The sequence below is a fragment of the Notamacropus eugenii genome, chromosome 1 (genome assembly GCF_028372415.1).
Source record: "Notamacropus eugenii isolate mMacEug1 chromosome 1, mMacEug1.pri_v2, whole genome shotgun sequence".
NCBI lineage: Eukaryota > Metazoa > Chordata > Mammalia > Diprotodontia > Macropodidae > Notamacropus > Notamacropus eugenii.
In genome coordinates, this window is record NC_092872.1 from 191,981,058 (window position 1) to 192,000,863 (window position 19,806).

General features: G+C 39.2%; 1 protein-coding gene across 4 annotated transcripts in view; it reads right to left on the reverse strand.

Moving 5' to 3' along the window:
• NRAP (nebulin related anchoring protein) overlaps window positions 1–19,806 on the reverse strand; it is an 84,035-nt gene that overhangs the window by 12,955 nt on the left and 51,274 nt on the right. For all 4 annotated transcript variants that reach the window (XM_072622950.1, XM_072622933.1, XM_072622941.1 and 1 more), the window contains 9 exons: window positions 18,025–18,129; window positions 16,538–16,645; window positions 15,177–15,290; window positions 12,076–12,273; window positions 9,750–9,854; window positions 8,147–8,245; window positions 5,684–5,788; window positions 4,846–4,953; window positions 3,680–3,991 (listed from right to left, as the gene is read on the reverse strand). In XM_072622950.1, coding sequence (XP_072479051.1) covers window positions 3,680–3,991; window positions 4,846–4,953; window positions 5,684–5,788; window positions 8,147–8,245; window positions 9,750–9,854; window positions 12,076–12,273; window positions 15,177–15,290; window positions 16,538–16,645; window positions 18,025–18,129 — 1,254 coding nt within the window. The remainder of the gene's footprint in view (window positions 1–3,679; window positions 3,992–4,845; window positions 4,954–5,683; window positions 5,789–8,146; window positions 8,246–9,749; window positions 9,855–12,075; window positions 12,274–15,176; window positions 15,291–16,537; window positions 16,646–18,024; window positions 18,130–19,806) is intronic.

Consider the following 19,806-nt stretch of genomic DNA (forward strand, 5'->3'; position numbering starts at 1 on the left):
TTTACAGATGAGGAAACTGAGGCAAACAGAGATTAGTGACTTGCTCAACGGCACACAGCTAATAAGTATCTGTGGCTAGACTTGAACTCACAAAGTTAGGCCCAACGCTCTATCTACTGAGCCATTTAACTACCAACATCTGCCTTAAAAAGATAATATTGTGCATCATTGTCACTACTTTGAGCTCTAGATTAAAAAATAAATAAATTTCATATACTCAGTGCAAGTCATTTCTCTGAACCTCAATTATCCAAAGTGTAAAAGTAGCAGTCATAACAACAAACATTTTTCCTTTGAGATGAAATAGCACAATTCTCACATTTTATACATGAGAAAAACAAGGAACCAAGAAGTAATGGACATGCCCAAGGTTACAATGTAAGGTGATCTTCTAACTCAGGTCCTCTAATTCCCAAACCATGTTTTGTTTTATTTTGTTTTCTCCGCATTAGATTACTAGAAATCTCTAGTTTCCTTCAAAACTAAGCTCTTGTCCACATGAAACCTTTGTTGATTCCCCTCTAGCTACTACTACTGTATCTTGTGATGCAGGAGATAGAGCATAGGGCTTGAAATCAGGACGACTCATCTCCATGAGTTCAAGTCCAACCTCAGACACTTATTAGCTGTGTGACCCTGGGCAAGTCATTTAACCTCTGTTTGCCTCAGTTTCTTCACCTGTAAAATAGCACCAGCCTCCTACAGTTGTTGTGGGAATAAAATGAGATAATATCTGTAAAAAGTGCTTAGCATATGCCTGGCGCATAGTAGGGGGTATTTAAATGCTTTTTCTTACCTCCTCCTTACCCTTGAAATGACCTTATATTTAATGTGTATGTATCTCATATACTTATTATGTATATCCTGATAGAACATAAGCTCCTTGAGGGCAGGAGCAGTTTCATTTTTATCTTTTTATCTCCAGGACACCTTAAGGCTTAGGAAAAATGCATGTTCATTGATTGACTGATAAAGTATATTGTTTAATTGGGTGCTCTTATATCCTCTTGATATAAAATACCAATTACTTTAGAAAATGCAATAGAATGAGAACTATGTTCACTTTAAAGTCTCATCGGGAAGGACCATAGATACCATCCAAAGCAGGGGTCACCAATCTATCACACTCTGGCCACAAATCTGGGCTATGGAAAAACAGACAGTCCAGATTTGGCAGAGGGACCTCAGCTTGCCAATCCTGATCTAGGTCAACATCCTCATTTTATGTATAAAGAAACTGAGGCTCAGAGAGAGAAGTGATATGTTTAAGGTCATCCAAGCAGTAAAGGAAGAGAGCCTGAATCCCAACCTTCTGCTTCCAAATCAACTCATTCCTACTCTGCCTCTTCTAACTAGGTAATTCTGAGGAGGTCACTTTCATGTATGTGGACATATAACTGAGTTTACCCATACTTTTCAGATTCCTTTCTTTGTCTCTTCTCATGGCCTGCAAGATTATAGCTATAACCAAATGTGTTATCTCTATGTACTCCTGGAAAAAAACAATCCAGGACATTTGGAACAGTAAATGGGACGAAAGACCAGAAGTACAAGATAGTATTATTCCTGCCATATGCCCCTTGCCCCAGGATGGAGGTAAGTTAAGTCCCCTATGTCCTCCCCTTCTTGATGTTCCCAGAATCACCTAAGATAGAAGTGGTTTCAGCAAATTATCTTTATGGAAATTAGGGTTTTGTAAAAAAAAATAATAATAATAACGAAACCTGTAAGGAAATCTAAATTTTGGATCTAAACGAAGCTGATGGCATCCCTTTAATTTAGATAGAAGCTCTGTCATAATGAAAAATGTCACTCCTGAAATCAGGCTTTCTACCGCTCTCATTCCTTTCATTTCAGGGTTTACAGCGTTCCTCACAGTTAGCCACAAAGAAGGCTTCTTTCTGATCTACTGTCTAGTGGTTAATGTCCCTGTGCAAATTCTACTTTGCTACCAAACTGGTTAAGAGAGACATCTAAGGTCTCCCTTAACTCAGGTTCAGGAGCGGGTTTCTATGCCCCATGCCAGTAGCTCGCTTTTTATATTGGGATCTTTCAGTCTATACTGGCAACGCTTTTGCCTTCCACTCTGATAAAGAACAGAGGAAATTGGATAAATTTCTAAGTTAGAGAGAATAATCCAACAGGGACGCTTCACAGCCGGGCGTTGCTCCTTTCATAAAAGACATGAAGTGGGGAGAGCTCTTTCAACTCTCCTTTTGTTGAGCTGAACAGTACGATTGCAGGTAAGTAAGAAAGCAGGATGCTGGCTCCCTAATGCTTTGATTGTGCTTCAGACTCGCTGATAAATGGATGGGCTATTGATATTTCGTCTCCCAGTCCAGCTTCAGCTATTCAGACAGAACCTAATAACAACATGCCTGCATCAGGCTTCATAATAAAAGATGGGAGGGGGAGAGGAGTAACAAGAAATCAACTTCCCCAAGATGGTTTCTAAGCACAATTCCAAAACACTTTTTTGGGGGGTGGGGGAGGAACCACTGAACTTGGTTTCCATATGCCACCCAGAACTGCAGGCAAGAAATGACCATTCTATCCTCTCCAATTATTATTATTGTTGGTAGTGATTATAATAGAAGCTGGCTTCAGATTCACACGCATCGTTCCTTAGAGTTCCACGTAAGCCACCTCTCCTTAATAGCCCCATAGCTTTAAGTACACAAGCCATAAATGAACTGTGACTTTTAGTACTTGAGCATAGTGGGGCAGAAAAATGCAAACAGCTGTGTCCTGAGAACAGTGGAGAATAGGGACATCTGGGTCCTACAGGAGTGGAACTACTTTGAAGATTTTGCTTCTAAACCTTCCTTGGTGCCTTATCAACAAGAAGCCGTCTATGGTTTGCTCTGACCAAAGACACTATTGACATAATCATCCTGAGGCAGCATGATATGATGAAAAAAGCATTGAGGGACCTGGATTCTGGTTCAAGCTCTCCTTAGATGTAGCCCACATGAGCTGTGGGACACTTCATATCCCTGGACTCTGTTTTCTTCATTTGGAAAATGAGGTTATTGGACTAGATAAAATCAATAATCTGATTGGGAACCACCTCTGCCAATTGGAGATGGACAATCCATATATGACTTCATAGATAATTCTTAGAGAGTCTTTTGAGGCATAGGGGGCTTAACTGACTTTCCCAGTGTCATACAGCTGTTAAGCATCAAAAGTGCAATTTAAATATACATCATCTAGATTCTAAACTCAACAGTTTATCCAGTATGAAATACTGCCTATAGAAGAACCTTTCTAGCTTCATATATAATATATACACATATATATTAGATACATATAAAAAGCTATAGATAAATCTATATCTATACCTATCTAGATATTTCTATTCTCCTCCTCCTCTCCCTATATATTATATATACATATGTATACATACAGAGATACATACATACATATGTATGTATGTGAAACTATAATAAACAGCCTAAAGAGGAAAGATGAAGAGATACTATAAATAAATGCTAAGTGAAAAGGTTGTACCAGTTTGGTGACTGATTGCAGGAGGAGGAAAAAGAGTAAAGGAGAGAAAGAAGGGGGAGACAGAGACTGAAAGAACAGATAGAGATAAAGGAGAAGGAAGGAAAGAGGGAAGGAAGGAAAGAGGGAAAGAAGGAAGGAAGGAAGGAAAGAAGGAAGGGAACTTTACCTCACTCTGTAGTGCATGGGCTTTCTTAGCCCAATAGAGCTTCAAGTCCTCAGGAAGTGCTGTAAAGTCATGGTATCTTGTCCTATAATCATGCTCACTCGCCAGGGCCTGAGCCTTGCGAGCATGGACCAGGTTCACCATGTCCATGGGGAGGTGGTACTGAGTATTGCTCCCTGGTGCCTCCTTCCTGTACTGCTGTTCACTCTGAAGCTTCCCCACCCTCAGGCAATGCTGAAGTCTGTGGTCATCCAGAATGCTTCTGGCTCCAATAAGTTTTCCTCTCTCCTTCACAAAGTCATGTCTGTATTGACACTTTGAGTGAAAAGAAAATCAGTCAGTCATTTGCATTTTACTTGCTTAAATTCCAGTTGCTTGAGTTTACTTGAAATCCTACAAAATTAGATTTTTCTTCTTTTGTACAAGGGGGTAATTATTATTGGGGTAAAAATCCCTGAAGTAGAACAGAACACAGGCTAGCTTGATAAAGTGCCTTCCTCCCTGAGGGTGGAAGAACCAAAGAACAGTTCTACTTTGCCTGCTTGATCAGAAGCTGGATATTGAAACCGACAGAAAGAGGCCCTCCTTGACTACTTTGCCTATGACCAAAAGGAATTTATCAAAAACTGCAAATGAGAAAGTTGTGTTTTATCCTGATGCACTAGGCAAAGTGTTAAACCCTAAAAACAAGATCTATGCATTTGAAGTTCCTGTTTTCTATGATTTGTTTATGGGAAAGGAAAAGTCACCTTCATGTCCCCAAACTATGGACTTTATCATCAGAGAGGGTTGAATTGCACTGGACAAAGTGGAAACTAGGATGGGGACGGAAATAGATGAAAATTTGATGACTTGAATTAGTGTAATTTTTCAATCTGATTCAGGGTTGGAGTTACAGGTAAAGAACATTTATTTTTCCAGCACTGTGATTACAAATAAATCAGCCCAGCTCCCCCTGGAAGGTCTTTGACTGTGTTTGGCTTCTGATTAGCAGAGCCTTTTTTCCCTCCTACAAAGACTCTCATTCATAAGTAATATATTCTGCAAGTGACATTCTTGTCTCATATGGTTATAGATTTGCTTTAATTCAGCAAAATTTGCCATAGACATTGTTTTACATGAAGTTAACAGAAATTAGGCAAGATGGAAGGTCATATCATTCAACTCACATCACTGGCGATATCTCGGGAGGCCCTTGCAGTCTGGAAGGGGATCGCTTCCATTGTCAGCTTGTAGCCTTGAGCACATAGATTATGCCAAGACTCCTTGTATTTTGCCTAAAGTGGGAACACATGTAGATTTTCTTCTTTTTCTTTTTTTTAAATACATGAATCAATGAACAAAGAAAAACCCCCTCTCATTTGTAGTTCCGTGTGCATGAATCAATTTCTGACACGCCGAAGCTGTCTATTTTGTGTAGACCATCTCATTAGTGTGCATGCTACCACTCTCTCCACATCTGTACTCAGCACATTTGTAGAAAGATATGGTTAGTGTGGACATCAAGAGGTTACCTATTCTAGTAAGGTTGATCAAATTTACATTCTGAAGATACAGGAGTAAGTATCTTTGGATCAAAACTGAACTGGTGAAAGATAAATTCTGACATCGCTAAGACTGGCTACATACATACATATTAATTTGTTTGCTTACTTATTTATTTATTGCAGAGTTTTACTGATTTTTTTCTCTTTATATCAAAGTCATTTCTGTATTTCGCAGAAACTCAGGATTGAAAGGCACCAGTCAGAGATGTCTATCCTCTTAACCCCATTAAGACAAAGTTAGCCAGTGACCACCTAGCTTCTAAAGACCTCTAGCAACATAACCCATGCCCAACCCAGTGAATCTTCCCCAAAAAGACACAACAGATACAGCATTGAAGAGCATCTGCACTACTCCACATTCACTGCCTCCCTCCGCTCCAAGGAAAGGAGAGAGGTGAATCTCCTCATTTCTCATACCACCAAGTTTGGCCACCACAATAACCCAGGGATTAATACATACCTCACTAAGGTTGGCTGCATTTATTTTTGCCCTGATAAACTCAGGAAGACCCAGTGTTGTTGTGTATTGGTGACTTGTGTCTTTCCCTGCTGCTTTATAGAGGCGCTGGGGGGGAAAAGATTCACAAAAACAGTCATTGCGACCTTTATGTACACCAAAGTACATCTCTTCTGGTAGTATGAATAGTGCAGCGTACTTTCTGAAAGTCTATTTAAGTCCTATGAGGATATAAACAGAAAAGAGACTAGAAGGGACCATGGAGCAAATGAGATGTTATTATTATTAGTTTGCCAAAATACATACATTTTCCATTTATTAAAATATGTAAATTTTGGACTTCATGGTTTTGATACATCAATTCATCATTTCTCTTGCTAAATTATGCCTTTTTGTTATAAAGGTTTTGTTTTCAGTAGGAAGAAATGTAGGAGGGAGAGAAAATAAGACTTATTAAATGGAAAAACAAAATTCAACTTAAAAAGATATATTTCCTCATTTTCATGGGATCATATATTGAGAGCTGGAAGGAATTTTTAAAGATTATGTACTCCAATTTTACATAAGAGGAAAGTAAGACCTAGAGGTGAAATAACTTCCCTAAAGTCACCCAAGTAACAATTAGTTAGATACTGGATTTGACCTCAGATCTTCTCTTTCCAAATGCAATGCATGGTCCACTGTTATTAACATTATAAAAAATGATTTATTGAAAAAGAAAAAAAGAGGAAGGCTATATGGTGGATAGAACACTTTTAGCCTTTTGAGTAAGCTCATGTTTTTTTCACTAAAGGGCAAGTCAAGTCCTAAACAAACCAAGCAAATCACTTATACATACAATCAGGAATAAAGGCGCAATGCAAGATGATGAAAGGAAGAGAAAGAAAAAAGAAAAAAGAAGCAAGGTGGCATTCCCTACCCCACCCCCATGTAGAAAAGGCATAGTAAAATTGCCAAATAGAACTATAGGATTTAGAGTTGGAAGGTACCTTAAAGATAATCTTGTCTAAAGCCCTCATTATACAGATGAGGAAACTGACACCTAGCGAAGAGAACTGACTTACCCAAGGCCACAGAGCTAACAAGGAGCAGAGTTGGAATTCAAACTCTGATCCTCCAGCTCCAGATCCACTGGTCCATAATCCACTGCACCATTTTGTCTCTCCTCATTACGACCATCACCAATGTTTGTCTACTGCTTTACTGTTTATAAAGCATTTCAATAAAAAGCCAGCATTTGTATAGCACTTAAAGGTTTGCAAAATGCCTTAAATATGTTAGCTCATTTGATCTGCATTATTATCCTGGGAGAAGAGTAGGTATTAACCTCATTTTGTTGTTTGTTGTTCAGTTATTTTAGTCCTGCCCAACCCTTTGTGATCCTTCCTGAGGTTTTCTTGGTAAAAATACTGGAGTGGTTTGCCTTTCTTTTTCCAGCTCATTTTTGAAGATGAGGAACCTGAAGCAAGCAGGGTTAAGTGGCTTGATCAGGATCACATAGCTAGTAAGTGTCTGAGGGTGGATTTGAACTCAGGTCTTCCTCAAAGACTCAAAACCAACACTCTACCCACTTCCCTACCTAGCTGCCCATCCTCATTTTATCAAGGAGAAAATGGACTCAGAGGAGTAATTTGACTAAAGTCACATAGCTAATAGGAGACAGAATTGGAAATTAAATCTAAATCTTTTGCCTCTAAATTCAGGACTTTCTCCTGTATCACAGCTGCCTTAGATGATGATGATGATGATTTATAAAACTGCTGTCAATTGCTACATCTTTCCCCATCTCCCAACATTTAATGATTCAAATGTTTGAAAATGGACTAGAAGACTGAAGAAGCTATCTCACAAGGCAAGATCCCAACAGCGATCAGGTCATATGCTCCCTTTATTATTGCCCTGGACTGTCTTTTGTAAATATTAGTCACCACTTGGAGTAAAAAAAAAAAAAAAGATAGATGTATGTATATGTATATATACACTATATAATATACACATATGCACATATACATAAACATACATATATATCCAAATTCTAACTGATTCTAAAAATACATAGAGTCATGGACCAGAATTCTAAATCTAGATACTATTGAAAATCCTTCAAATGTTATTGGTCTTTAGGTAGAAATCCAACCTCCATATCAAAAACAGAGAGGACAACTGAGAGGTGTTCTATTGGGAAAATGGAAAGAGCATTATACTAAAAGGCAAAAAACCTGACAGAATCAAATGAAAAAATGTAAACTGATCCAAGGTAATGGGGTAACATAGAAGGAATGCTCTAATATGTTAAGTATTTTATAAAATTTAAAGTGACATATAAATGTCAACTGGCCATTATTATTCTTAGGATGAGATTCTTTTCTTCCCAAACTTCTGTTGTTGCTTTCCCTGCCCCTTCCTTTTATCAGCACATGGCAATGTGAAAAGTCCACCCCTGATTTCAGTAGATTTTTTTTTTACCTCATTAGTAATCTGATTGCTGAATTTTGCATGAAGGAGTCCTGGTGAGTCTGTCACAGCTGTGTACCTGAAGGACTGGGGCTGCTGGCGATATTTACTCTGAGTTCACAGAAAAAAGAAAGAAAGAAGGAAAGGAAGGAAGGGAAGGAAGGAAGGAAGGAAGGAAGGAAGGAAGGAAGGAAGGAAGGAAGGAAGGAAGGAAGGAAGGAAGGAAGGAAGGAAGGAAGGAAGGAAGGAAGGAGGGAGGGAGGGAGGGAGGGAGGGAGGGAGGAGGGAGGAGGGAGGGAAGGAAGGAGGAAGACTCTATGAGGTGCTAGGTCAGAAGAAGGACCAGCTTCTTGGTCTGACTTCTAACCTTCTAATGCTGGCCATAAAATTATGCTTGACAAAAACAGAGATCTCTCAACCTCTGAGTTCAGTTCTCAGCTTGGACTTGTGAACAATCTAATAAGTTTAGAACTCATTAGTAAAAGAATGCAAATGGATGAAAAAGTATAGGGTTGGACCAGATGCTGCTAAACATGAGAGAGAAGTTTACATTGTTCCTTCCCTGCAAATGTTGAAGGGACACACAAATGAGAGGTTTAAATTTGTTCAGGACTGCTGCTCACTGAAGAGTTTTACTATTTTAAATTTATTTTATTTACTATGCATATATATTTAATTTTTGAGCCATACCATAGCATAATAATGGGAAGCCATGGAAAAAAACTATGAGGATATATAATATCCTATTCCCTTTGAACTCTTTGTGAACTTTTCAATTAATTCAAGGATATGAGTTCCTTGGTGGGGGCACTCTCTCCACTGATACAGATTCCAAGACCTCCATACCTTAGTAAACCATCTACATCAGTTGCTATATGTTAAAAAAAAAAATCATCCCCTAGGAGTCACCCCATCTGAGGGTAGGCTCTCCATACTTTTCAGGATTACACATGTAGACTTCCAAGTTTAGTAGACAGGTTCTGGCTGGTGCTCTGCAGGCACAGTTTTTAAAGATTCAAGGTCACTTGAGCACCATGATGAGACATGAAAAGAGGGCTTCAGTGAAGTAGTTCTCATGTTATCATAAATATTTAAACTGGATCAAAACTCATTTGATTCCAATTGAATCCACTGAAAATGATAGAGATTGTGAGCTCTATCATGTTCCCCCCCACACAGTTACAAAGAGTGAAAGCGCCCATGCTTACTTAGAGTATGGGCCTATGACCCACCCAAGAAATCTAACTGTGATTCTTTTTTAAGTCAAAGGGAAAAGCTTTTTATTCTCCCAATCCCAAGATCAGAATCTAGCATTTTTTTTCTTCAAAGCCCACAGGAAATCACCAGCCTTCAAAGTAATACCAGGAAACCACATCTTACAGGCTAGTAAAATTATTTTTGTTCTGGGTACTGGAAGGTTTGAAATTATCTGCAAAGCTGTCTTAAATGGCACTAAGACTCACATGGGCACATCAATAAAAATGGGTGAAATTAAAGATTAATCTAATGAGTCACCACATCTAAATAACATAGCAATCCAACAATGTGGCAACTATTACTGATAATATTAATACCCAGAAGCAACTAAGTCAACCCCAGGAAAATTGCTGGTTACCTCACTGATGAGCTCAGATGCTTTCTTTCTGCCTTCAATCTCCAAAGTCCCTGGAATAACACAGCCAACCCCTCTCATAAAGTTTAGGTCAGATCTATACAAATTCTGCAGGAAAGAACATGAGAGGGAGAGACAGAAGAATTAGTCAAATATAAGTTTAAATCCCTTTTCATTACATCTCAAAATCAAAGTAAAACAGGAAAGGCCAAATGATTCATTAAAGACCATTTTAAAGACAAAACGACACTCCAAACAGGTTGCCTCACATCTCACTCAAACACTTCCCTCCACCGAGTTAGGTCTTTTCAGATTAATATTCAGTTTCCAACTGAGCTTCATCAATAACCATCCAGTTGGAAGGAGTAGCCATTTAATTTAGCAGAAAAAAAATGTCAACGTCATTCGTTGTAGTAGTTGAGTGACTTCTGAAAGGAAGTCATGCAAATTAAAATAAAAAAATATATGCAAAGTAGGGAGACAAAAGCTGGGTTGGATTGTGCTTAGAAACGACTCAGGGCGAATGTTTACACCATTTAAAGTGCAACCAGAAAGCACCCCAAATCTGTGGAACGACAACAGCAGTTGTCAACGTGTGGGTGGAGGACTCCGGGGGTGCCCAAGACCCTTTCAGGGGTCTGCAAGGGCAAAACGTTTTCATCAAAATATCAAGATGCTTCTATATCTAGTACCACATACGAAGAGATATAAACCAAAGCTCTTTGTGGGGTACGCAATAATTTTTAAGAGGGTCTTTGGATTAGAAATTTTTGTAACCGCTGAGCTACAAGTGAAGTAATGGTTAGCACCAAATACCTCAAGATTCAGAACTTTGTTAACTAAGAGTTCAGAATATTCTGGCCAGGTATGTGTGTGTGTGTGTGTGTGTGTGAATGTGTGTGTGTGTGAGTGTGTGTGAGTGTGTACATAGTTGCTTGTCATTTGTGTTAATGGTTTGGAAGTCCCCAAATTTACTAGATAACTGAACCATACTCTGCTTCTGATGCAGAGGCACCTGTCAGGATTGCTGCTCTCCACATCCACTCATGATGAAAAGAAGAGAAACTAGCCGGGCTTTGGTGCTTGTGTGACAGACCTGCCTCCACTAAGTGAGCACAGCAACTCCCTTGTCAGATGTTCCTACCCCATCTGTGAACTTCCTGGCAGTTTGTGTTACTCAGCAAAGTCTGCAACTAAGTGTGAAACACACACAAATGACAAATCTTCACACACATTCAACAAAGCCCTGTTTTGGGGACACAGTCCCAAATAATCCCAGTGGTCTCTCCCCTCCACGCTTCTCAGATAAATCTTCCTGCCTTAAGAATATGTCAACTGAGGGAATTGATGTTTATAGAAAAAGGGCACCTCCCACCTGATTCATGGAAAGTCTGATCTGAATATACCTAGGAATGGAAAAATCCATGAATACTCTGCCGTATGGTACTTTCCTACTAGAGAGACTAGGAATGACCAGACTAAAAATGTCATCCAGGAACTCTGAACATTTCCAAGATTATAAAGGATTTAGAAGAGTCTCTAGTGAGTCTCAGTTGGTCTGCTTTCTTTCTGTCTTTCCCTTTCCCACTAAATTTTTCTAGTGTCCCCTTTCCAAAGAGAAAATAGTGGGAATGGGGTAAGGCAGGTAGTGGGAAGTAAGGGTGGTGTGTATATAGCTTTACTTCTGAGGCTACCTCCTGAAATAGAACCCAGGGCATGAAGAAGAAGAAGCTGTTTTTTTCCCCTCTCTGGTCCCTGTAGACTGAGGATCTGTCTTTTCTGGTAACAAAGTTGTATGAGGGGAGGGAAAGAATTAAAAGGTCATATTTAGAATGAATGGAGAGGTAGAGGGGAGGGGCTGTGTTCTCCAGGAGCTCCTTGCTATTGCTAATTGATAGAAAATTTAGACATATCAAGGCATTCTGGAGAAAGACAGACAGAGACAGAGAAAGAGATCTATAATCTTTTACATGTTGTCCCCTACCATTAGCATGGGAGCTCTTTGAGGGCAGAATCTATGTTTTTTGTCTTTCTTTGCATCCCTAGTGTTCAGCACAGTGCTTGGTACATAATGCTTATTAAATGGTTGGTGACTGAATGACAGATAAATAACTCTTAAGGGAAACTATATTTAAATGGCCCCTTTCCAGGCTTTCCAACAGCTCTTATATAGAACAGAGATCTATAAGAAGAGATAAATAGTATGTTCTTCACAATTTACTCTATGCTTTCAGAGCCATTAAACACCCCTCAAGGTTCAACATTGACCCAAGGGAGTGTTTATGATCAAACCTAGAAGTAAAATGGCCCAAGGTCTTTCCGCCTTTACCTCACTCTGCAGTTGGTAAGCTTTTTTGGCACAGCGTAACCTCAGGTCTTCTGCCAAGGATGTGTACTGGTGGAACAGTTGTTTGTAGTCCTGGTCACTGGCCAAGCTCTGGGCCTTCTTGGCATGCACCAAGGTTACCATGTCCAACGGCAGATGGAACTGAGTCTTTGAATGTTCAAAGCCTTTCTTGTAGTTCACCTAGAGAGGCAGGAGCACCAACAGTAACAGTTTCAATAGCATTATTACTATATTTATTGGATTCTTCTAAAATCCAAACGTTATGTAATTACCCATTCATTGAGGCCCAGGAGGGATTCTTGGCAAGGTCAATGCTCCTTCATTGCTGCAGCTAATGCTAAGAGAGTATGAATGGTCTCCAGAAAGAGCAAATCATTTCCCCTAGCCCACTGAGGCTGATGACCCAGTTTTTAGACCCACTTTAGTTTTTACGCTTCCCCCAAATGTCAGAGGGTATAGAGGAAGTACCATGCAATTTCTCATCCAATTCTGACAATTCTGCGAAAGGACACACCTGGTAAGCTTTTGCTATTTTTTCCCCACATTTCTCACCAACTCCTTCATGGGTTCAGTTTTCTAGCCATCTGTGATATATATTTTCTGGGAAATCACATTTATATAATTGCTTTATGGGTTCAGTGGGAATTCTTATTTTCTAATAGGCAAAAATTGCAATACAGGTCCAAGGATTACTCCATAACTTCAAAACGCTCAAATTGGACTCAGAGGGAGAGTCACAGCATGAAATAGAGAAAAAGAGCCCTGGAAAAGTCAGAAGACCAAGGTTCAAGTCCTTGGACCATGGTCAAGGTAACTTCCCTGAACTTCATTTTCCCTGTTATTAAAATGGGAAAATAAAAATTCTATCTGTCTCACTATGTTTTGGTGAAAAAAATTGCAAAAACCTTTGAAAATCTTAAAATGAACTTGAATGTTTTGAAATGTACTAGAAAGGTCTTATCATTATGGTGATAAACCCCAAAGCCTTCTACTAACCCTTAATCCTGTGCACCACAGAGGAGTGGAGTAAGGTAGGAGGGAAAGGTAAGCAACAGATATACCTGGCTAGGCCATCCCTAAGACAAAGTGCAAATACTACTGACTGTGTCTTCCCTCCACTGGCAACACTTTAAATCAGGTTAATCACAAAATTGGAAGGGACCTCAGAAATTAGCATATCTAACCTGTATCTGAACAAGAAATACTCTTCACAACTTTCTCTCCAAAGGTGTTTCAAAGACTTCTAGTATCAGGGAATCCACTAACACCCAATGCAACCTGTGCCTTTACTAGACGGTCCAAAATGTTAGAAAGTTGTTTGTTGGTTGGTTGGTTTCTGGTAAGTTATGAAAAAAAAATTTTAAATGCACACATTTATAAATCTGCTCCCTGCAATTTCCATTTATGATCTCAGGCCTGCCCTCTAGAAACTAGACCTGTTATCATGTCTCCAGAAGAGAAGTCTTCTGGAATTTTCTGCCAGTTAAGCTGCCAATCCCCACACACTCTCACCAGTCATCATATGGCATCATGAAATCTAATTAAAATAATCACCTCTGGATAACTTGAAAAAGAAAAAGAGTTCCCTAAGGGGCAACATGCAGGCTGAGGAGGGAGCATATCACAGGCATAAGGAAAGCCAGTTTGTCTCTTTCTGTTTTATGTGTTCATTATAATGATATAAATTTCAGATCATGACTTAGCACCAGATGCCTGGCTCCCTAGGTCTCCCCTTATTGTCCCTGATTGTCTTCCTGCCATCCCAGCTATCTGACTCTTCAAAGCACAGGGTTAGGGTTAGCTGCCTTGACCTGCTATATAGAATATATTGTGCTGAACAACATCTTGAGATCATAGAGCTATGAGTTTTCTTCTACAAAATGACTAATATGGAAATGTTTTACATGATTGCACAGGCATAACCTATACCATCTCAGAGAAGGGAGAGGAGGAAGAAGGAGAGAGGGATAGATAGAATTTGGAACATAAGACTTAAAAAATGAATGTCAAAATTATTTTTACATGTAATTGGAGGGAAATAAAATATTATTTTAAAAAAGATCATAGAGCGATAAAGAGAAGAGACCTTAGTAGTCTCTAGTCCATTTCCCTCATTTCACAGAAAAGAAAACAGAGGTCCTAAGTGACTCGTCCAACATTACACTTGTAATAAGTAGCAGGTCCAGGATTTGAATTTCTAATTTTGATTCCAAATCCAGTGCTCTTGCCACTACACAGTAACACTCTAAACGCATTATAACAAACTTCTTTCCTGGGATCACAAAATCTACTGTAAAATCATCTGGCTGATCACTCATTTGTAGCATGTCATGCTATTTCTACAGTTAGAACTAACTGCCCCCTGTAATGTTATTTCCCCTAACATCGTGTTTCCCTAGAACCAATTAACAACATTAAGCAGAGTATGCCCAATGTTATCTCCTCTAGGGACAGCCTCTCTGAATATGAATCATGGACGAATGAGGCAGACAGAAGTCAAGCCGTGCTTCAGACATGGCTGGCCAAGCTACATGTGTTCCAGAAGAAGAGTCCAACATCCGTGCACACAGATCTACCCCATATGAGATAATGGATGTCACATCACTAGATGAACTAGAAAGCATTCAGTGTAAGGCATAATTATTGTGCTATCTGAAAAACTGTATAAGCCATAGAGTGTTAGAGTTGAAAGGGGCTGTGGAGACAATCTATCCAGCACCCTCATTTTATAGATGAAGAAACAGAGGACCTTGAAAGGGAAACTAGTTAGTGGAAGAATCAGGATCAGAACCCAGGTCTTCTGACTCTAGCACCCTTTTCACTGCCCCTTTCTGTGAATGCTGACATGTTAAAAACTTTTTAAAAAGGTTTTTTTTTTTTCTTTTTGCTGTTAGGGTTTTTTGTTTTGTTTTGTTTTGGAGAAGGGGGTTTGTCTATAGAACCTGAGGCTCAGCCAAGGTTCAGGTGTTTAATAATCTCAAAAATAAATACATAATTTGTTCCAACAAACTATCAGTCTTGAATTCCCTGAGAATATTGCTATGGGTGGGCTGACACATTCATTTACATTTTTTTCAACTTACATCACTTTGGACTGAGGTTGCGTGCACCGAATGTGAGAGGCTGATATCATCTTCCAAGCTTCTAGATCCAAGCATCTGCCCTTTCATTTTCTCAAACGCCTCTTTGTATTTGTACTGAGGGGAGAGAGAGAGGGAAAAAATAATAATACATAGGTGACAAGGGATGCAGAATGGAAGAGGTGGGTATTGGGTGAAAATGTTTTGTTCTTTTGACAGTCACTGAGTGAATGAGTTAAAAGAAAATGTGGTGCAGAAGTCAAGAGGTCTAGTCTTCTTTCATATGCAAGGCTCAGGAAGAGTAAAGGGCTCTGTTCTGTTCAGGGGAATGGCAGTAGATCTTTAGTAAATCAAATTCCAGTCTGGTTCTACCTGCTGGGACCCGGGTTGTCCTGCCTGGAAGAAGAAGGTTCATTGAACTGTTTGCAATTTCTTCCTGGGGGCTTTTTCAAGACAATGATAGATGGATGGTAAATTCCATCTCCTTGGAGCCTGTATTTATACTTAAAGCAATCAAGTGCTTTTCTTTTCTTACAAAAGAGAAAAAAGTGTTTTGGTTTTTTTCTCCCTAAGAGATAAATGTGTTTTGCTAATAACAGAAGGTTCTTGGAACAGGAGAAACAACTTTGAACTTGGAGAGTCTGAGTCCTAATGCTGCAACTTAACCCATCTTACCTTTGATAAGTCAATCATCACATATGATCGCTATAAGCAAAGTCCTTTGTAAACTAAAAAGGTTGGTATATACAAGGGAATACTTGTTATTACTATTATTACTCATTAAGAGTAGGTTCAGAAAGTGAGAGCATCTCTGACTGAGTACAGGTGGGGAGGGGAACCCTATGCATCCATCTCAACTTCTCAGACAAACCTGAAGTTCCAGAGATGGCAGCCAGAAAGAAGCAGTGGCAGAAGTAGATATGGTAACAGCTGAGGGCAGGGGCAGCAATGGAGTGGACCTGGCTCATATGGGAGGGAGGGATTCTGCAGGAAGCCATCTCTGATCCTCCGATTTATGGTTGTTCTTTCTCCCTCTTTCTCAGATTATCTTGTGTATATTTAGTTCTTTACATGTAGATTCCATGAAGGCTGAGGTTCTTTTCAGTTTTGTCTTTGTCTTTATTTTAATTACAATTAAATTGTAATTGTTGCATACCTAACACAGGGTCTTGCAGAGAATAGATGCTTAATAAATGCTTTTTTTTATGAGATTCAATGCATTCTGGATAGAAAAGGTCATCAACTCATCAATTTAGAACATGTGAGAATATCCATAGGTGTAGAAAATGAAGCAAGGATTTGAGAGAAAAGGACAAAAATGTTTTAGGATTGAACAATGACAAAAAAACACAACAAAAACTCACATCACTTATAATTTCACTTGATGCTTTTGCAGCCTGGATTGGAAGGGCATCTAGCCTTAGTTTATAGCCACCATCTCTCAGCTTGCTCCAGGATTCCTTGTATCGTGTCTGGGGGGAACAATGAACACAAATTAATTTCTTCATTTGACCTGAAGGTTTCCCAACCATTAGGTTACTAAAATGAATTTATTAATTTGCTCCTTTATCCATCCAACAAATATTATTGAATGATTGCTGTTCCGTTCAATAAACACTTGCATTGGGAATGTGCTTCCATTGGCTTCCCATTACAGCTATATTTTCCTCAGGATTAAAATAATAAAATCTCTTTATTTTTTTTGTCAGAGAAAAGGTCAATCTCTGATTCCATCAACGTGAGGAACTGCTCTTAAAGATGTAACTTACACAGAATGTTTCCTGGGGCACTAAGTACCTTGCCCACGATCATACAACCAGTAAGTGTCACAAGCAAGCCCTGAATTTGGGTCTCCCTGATACCATGACTGGTTTTCTACTCAATACATCATGCTGCCTGTCAAGAAGGCAAACATTGTCTATATGTAAAGAAGCCTAAATAAGTTAAATATTATCCAATATATGGCCTTGGATCATCTCCTATATTGTCATATATTATTATCCTTTTGTGTTTACCTGTCTTATCTCCCTCTCCAAATCATAAGCATCTTGAAAGCAGAGACCATGTGCTAAATTTTCCTACTCCACCATATGACCCAACCCCCTAGAACAAATAGGGTCTTGCACATACTAATCACTCAAAAACATGGAGACACCCATATTTTCCTTATTATACACCTGCTCTGAAATCATCTCCAAGGCTTTTGATGACTCATTAGCCCATTATCATCAGCATTCTCATTCTCATCAAGTATTTACTAAATGTCCTTTATGTAACAGGCATAGAACAGGGCCTTGCACATACTAGTTACTCAAAACCATAGAAACAATCTTGTTTTCATTGCTATACACCTGCACATTTGCTTCATGGTCATCTCTAAGGCTTTTGATAATTCATTAGCTCATCCTCATCATCATCAATGCCAACCATTTATGAAATGCTTTTTCTGTGCCAGGCCCTGAATTCTGAGAATACAAAGAAATAAAAAAAACTCCCTGCCTTCAAGAGTTTACATTCTGATGAAAGAGATGACATGCAAATATCTATGAATCCAGAAGACATATATGGTGTAAATGGAGGTAATTTCAGAGGTAAGGGACCTGTGATGGGGGGAGGCACTGGGAAAGGTCTCTTGTAAAAGATGGGATGTGAGTGGAATCTTGAAGAAAAGAGGAAAGACATGAAGCAGGAAGGGAATTCTGAGAGGGCAGCATGTTTTCCTATTCTAATTTCCTAGAATTAGCATCCTTCATGCAAAGTGTTCCCTTTATTCAAGTTATTATTATTTTTAAAAATATATGTAAATCTTCTCTTGTTAAAGAGCTGCATCTGTCTCCAAAGTCAACCTCACCTCACTGATGTTCATGGCGTTCAGTTTGGCCAGGAGTACTTCAGGGAGGTCCGTAGTCTGAGTGTAATGATGTTTTATGTCTTCTCCATGCTCTCTGTACAGCCTCTGCAAATAGGGAGCACTTCTGATTAAAACTGGAGTCCATGCCATGCTGCTACTCTAAGCTACCAAGTGACCAAGTCCAAGAGCTGTTGTCATCCAAATGGCTAGTGGTATGCGGATCACAACATCCCACCCCTGTCTCCTTAGATATTCCACAATCTCCCTGGAACATTTTTCTTTCTCATTGCTCAGAACATGCCAGACTGAGAATTCTCCTGCTAAGTTTACTCTCAACTGAAGAAGACAGCGGAAAACATAGAATTTAGAGGTGGAAAAGGCCTCAGAGGTCAGCCAGCCCAACCCCTTCATTTTATAGATGAGGAAGAAGCAGCTCAGAAAGGCTAAATGATTTGCCCAAAGTTACACAGGTGGGAATAGAGCTGAGGTGCAGTACAGGTCTCTGATTCCAAATTAAGGACTCGTTCAATTGTATGACTATAAGATGAGGAAAGAAAAGTAACATATAATGATTGTGTTCGTCCACAAGCTACTAGCAGGTCACAGACTTGAAAAGCCACCATAGAAGATGACCACTTTTTGAATTATTTTAATTTCCTTAAATTGTCAATGCATTTGATTCCATCTGCAATGCCTCCCTTACATCTGCTCTAATCTAGACTATGCTCACGCTGCAATTATGACTAACCTATCAGTAAATGTGGGTACCCTGGAATGGTGTCTGTGGTGTTTCCCGTTTAAGCTGTAAAATATTCTAGGCTGGGCTGGGCTGTCCCAGCCCCCAAATCTGATTTAATGAGTCCATGTTTCTAAATATCACAGCAGTGCCCCCTAGAGTTAGTTAAGTAAAGGATGTGGCAGTTTTCTCAACATAGAAAAGATTCTGTTTCACCATCAACCTTCCCCACTTTTCAATGTTTATTTTCTTTTAGTCTAAAGTAAAGACAGCCACAATTCATTACCTTTACAATTTGAAAGCATTAAAAGGAACCTCAGATTATTCTAGAATGTCAGACCAACAAAGTACAGTCATGACAACAAACATCTGTTCAATTTGGAGATGTAATGAGAAATTTGGCTCCTGCCTAAACTTTCTCAAATTTACCACTTAGTGAGAAATTAAAGTGGTTTGAAAATATTTTAGGCATGTCTACACAGGACATAGTGAAGAAGGCATAGGCAGGCAATCAAACTAGGGTACTGTGCTGTACAGTGAATTTTTACAATTGCAAATTTGGAATTATCCAGCTAGCAGGGGCCTTAAAAATAATCCAGTCCAACCCCATCATTTTGCAAGTGAGCCCCACTAAAGTCCAAAAAACTTCCATGTATGAAGTAAATTGGACAAATGTCAAGTCATCATTTCACTCTGGGCTGTGTAGATAGACACAAAGGCAAATTCTGATTGATTTTGTTTCATTTCTTATTAGAACTCAGAAATGAAGGGGATGGAGAAAGCATTTGAAAATTAAACTTAATATCCTCAGAGCAAGCTCAAATCATTTTCCAGTGTTAATGGTGCCTAGCCTTTGGGTCTTGCTGTAGCACCAGGCATGCCACTCATATGTTATAACTAAAAGACAAACGCAAAAATGAAAACAAAAGGAAAAATTCTTACTCTAAAAACGGTATCTTTAAAAAGGGCATGGGAATTGGTATGGAGAGGGGATGGAGAATGATGGAGCCTCACAAGAGAAGGTAATACAGAGAACACAAATTTGG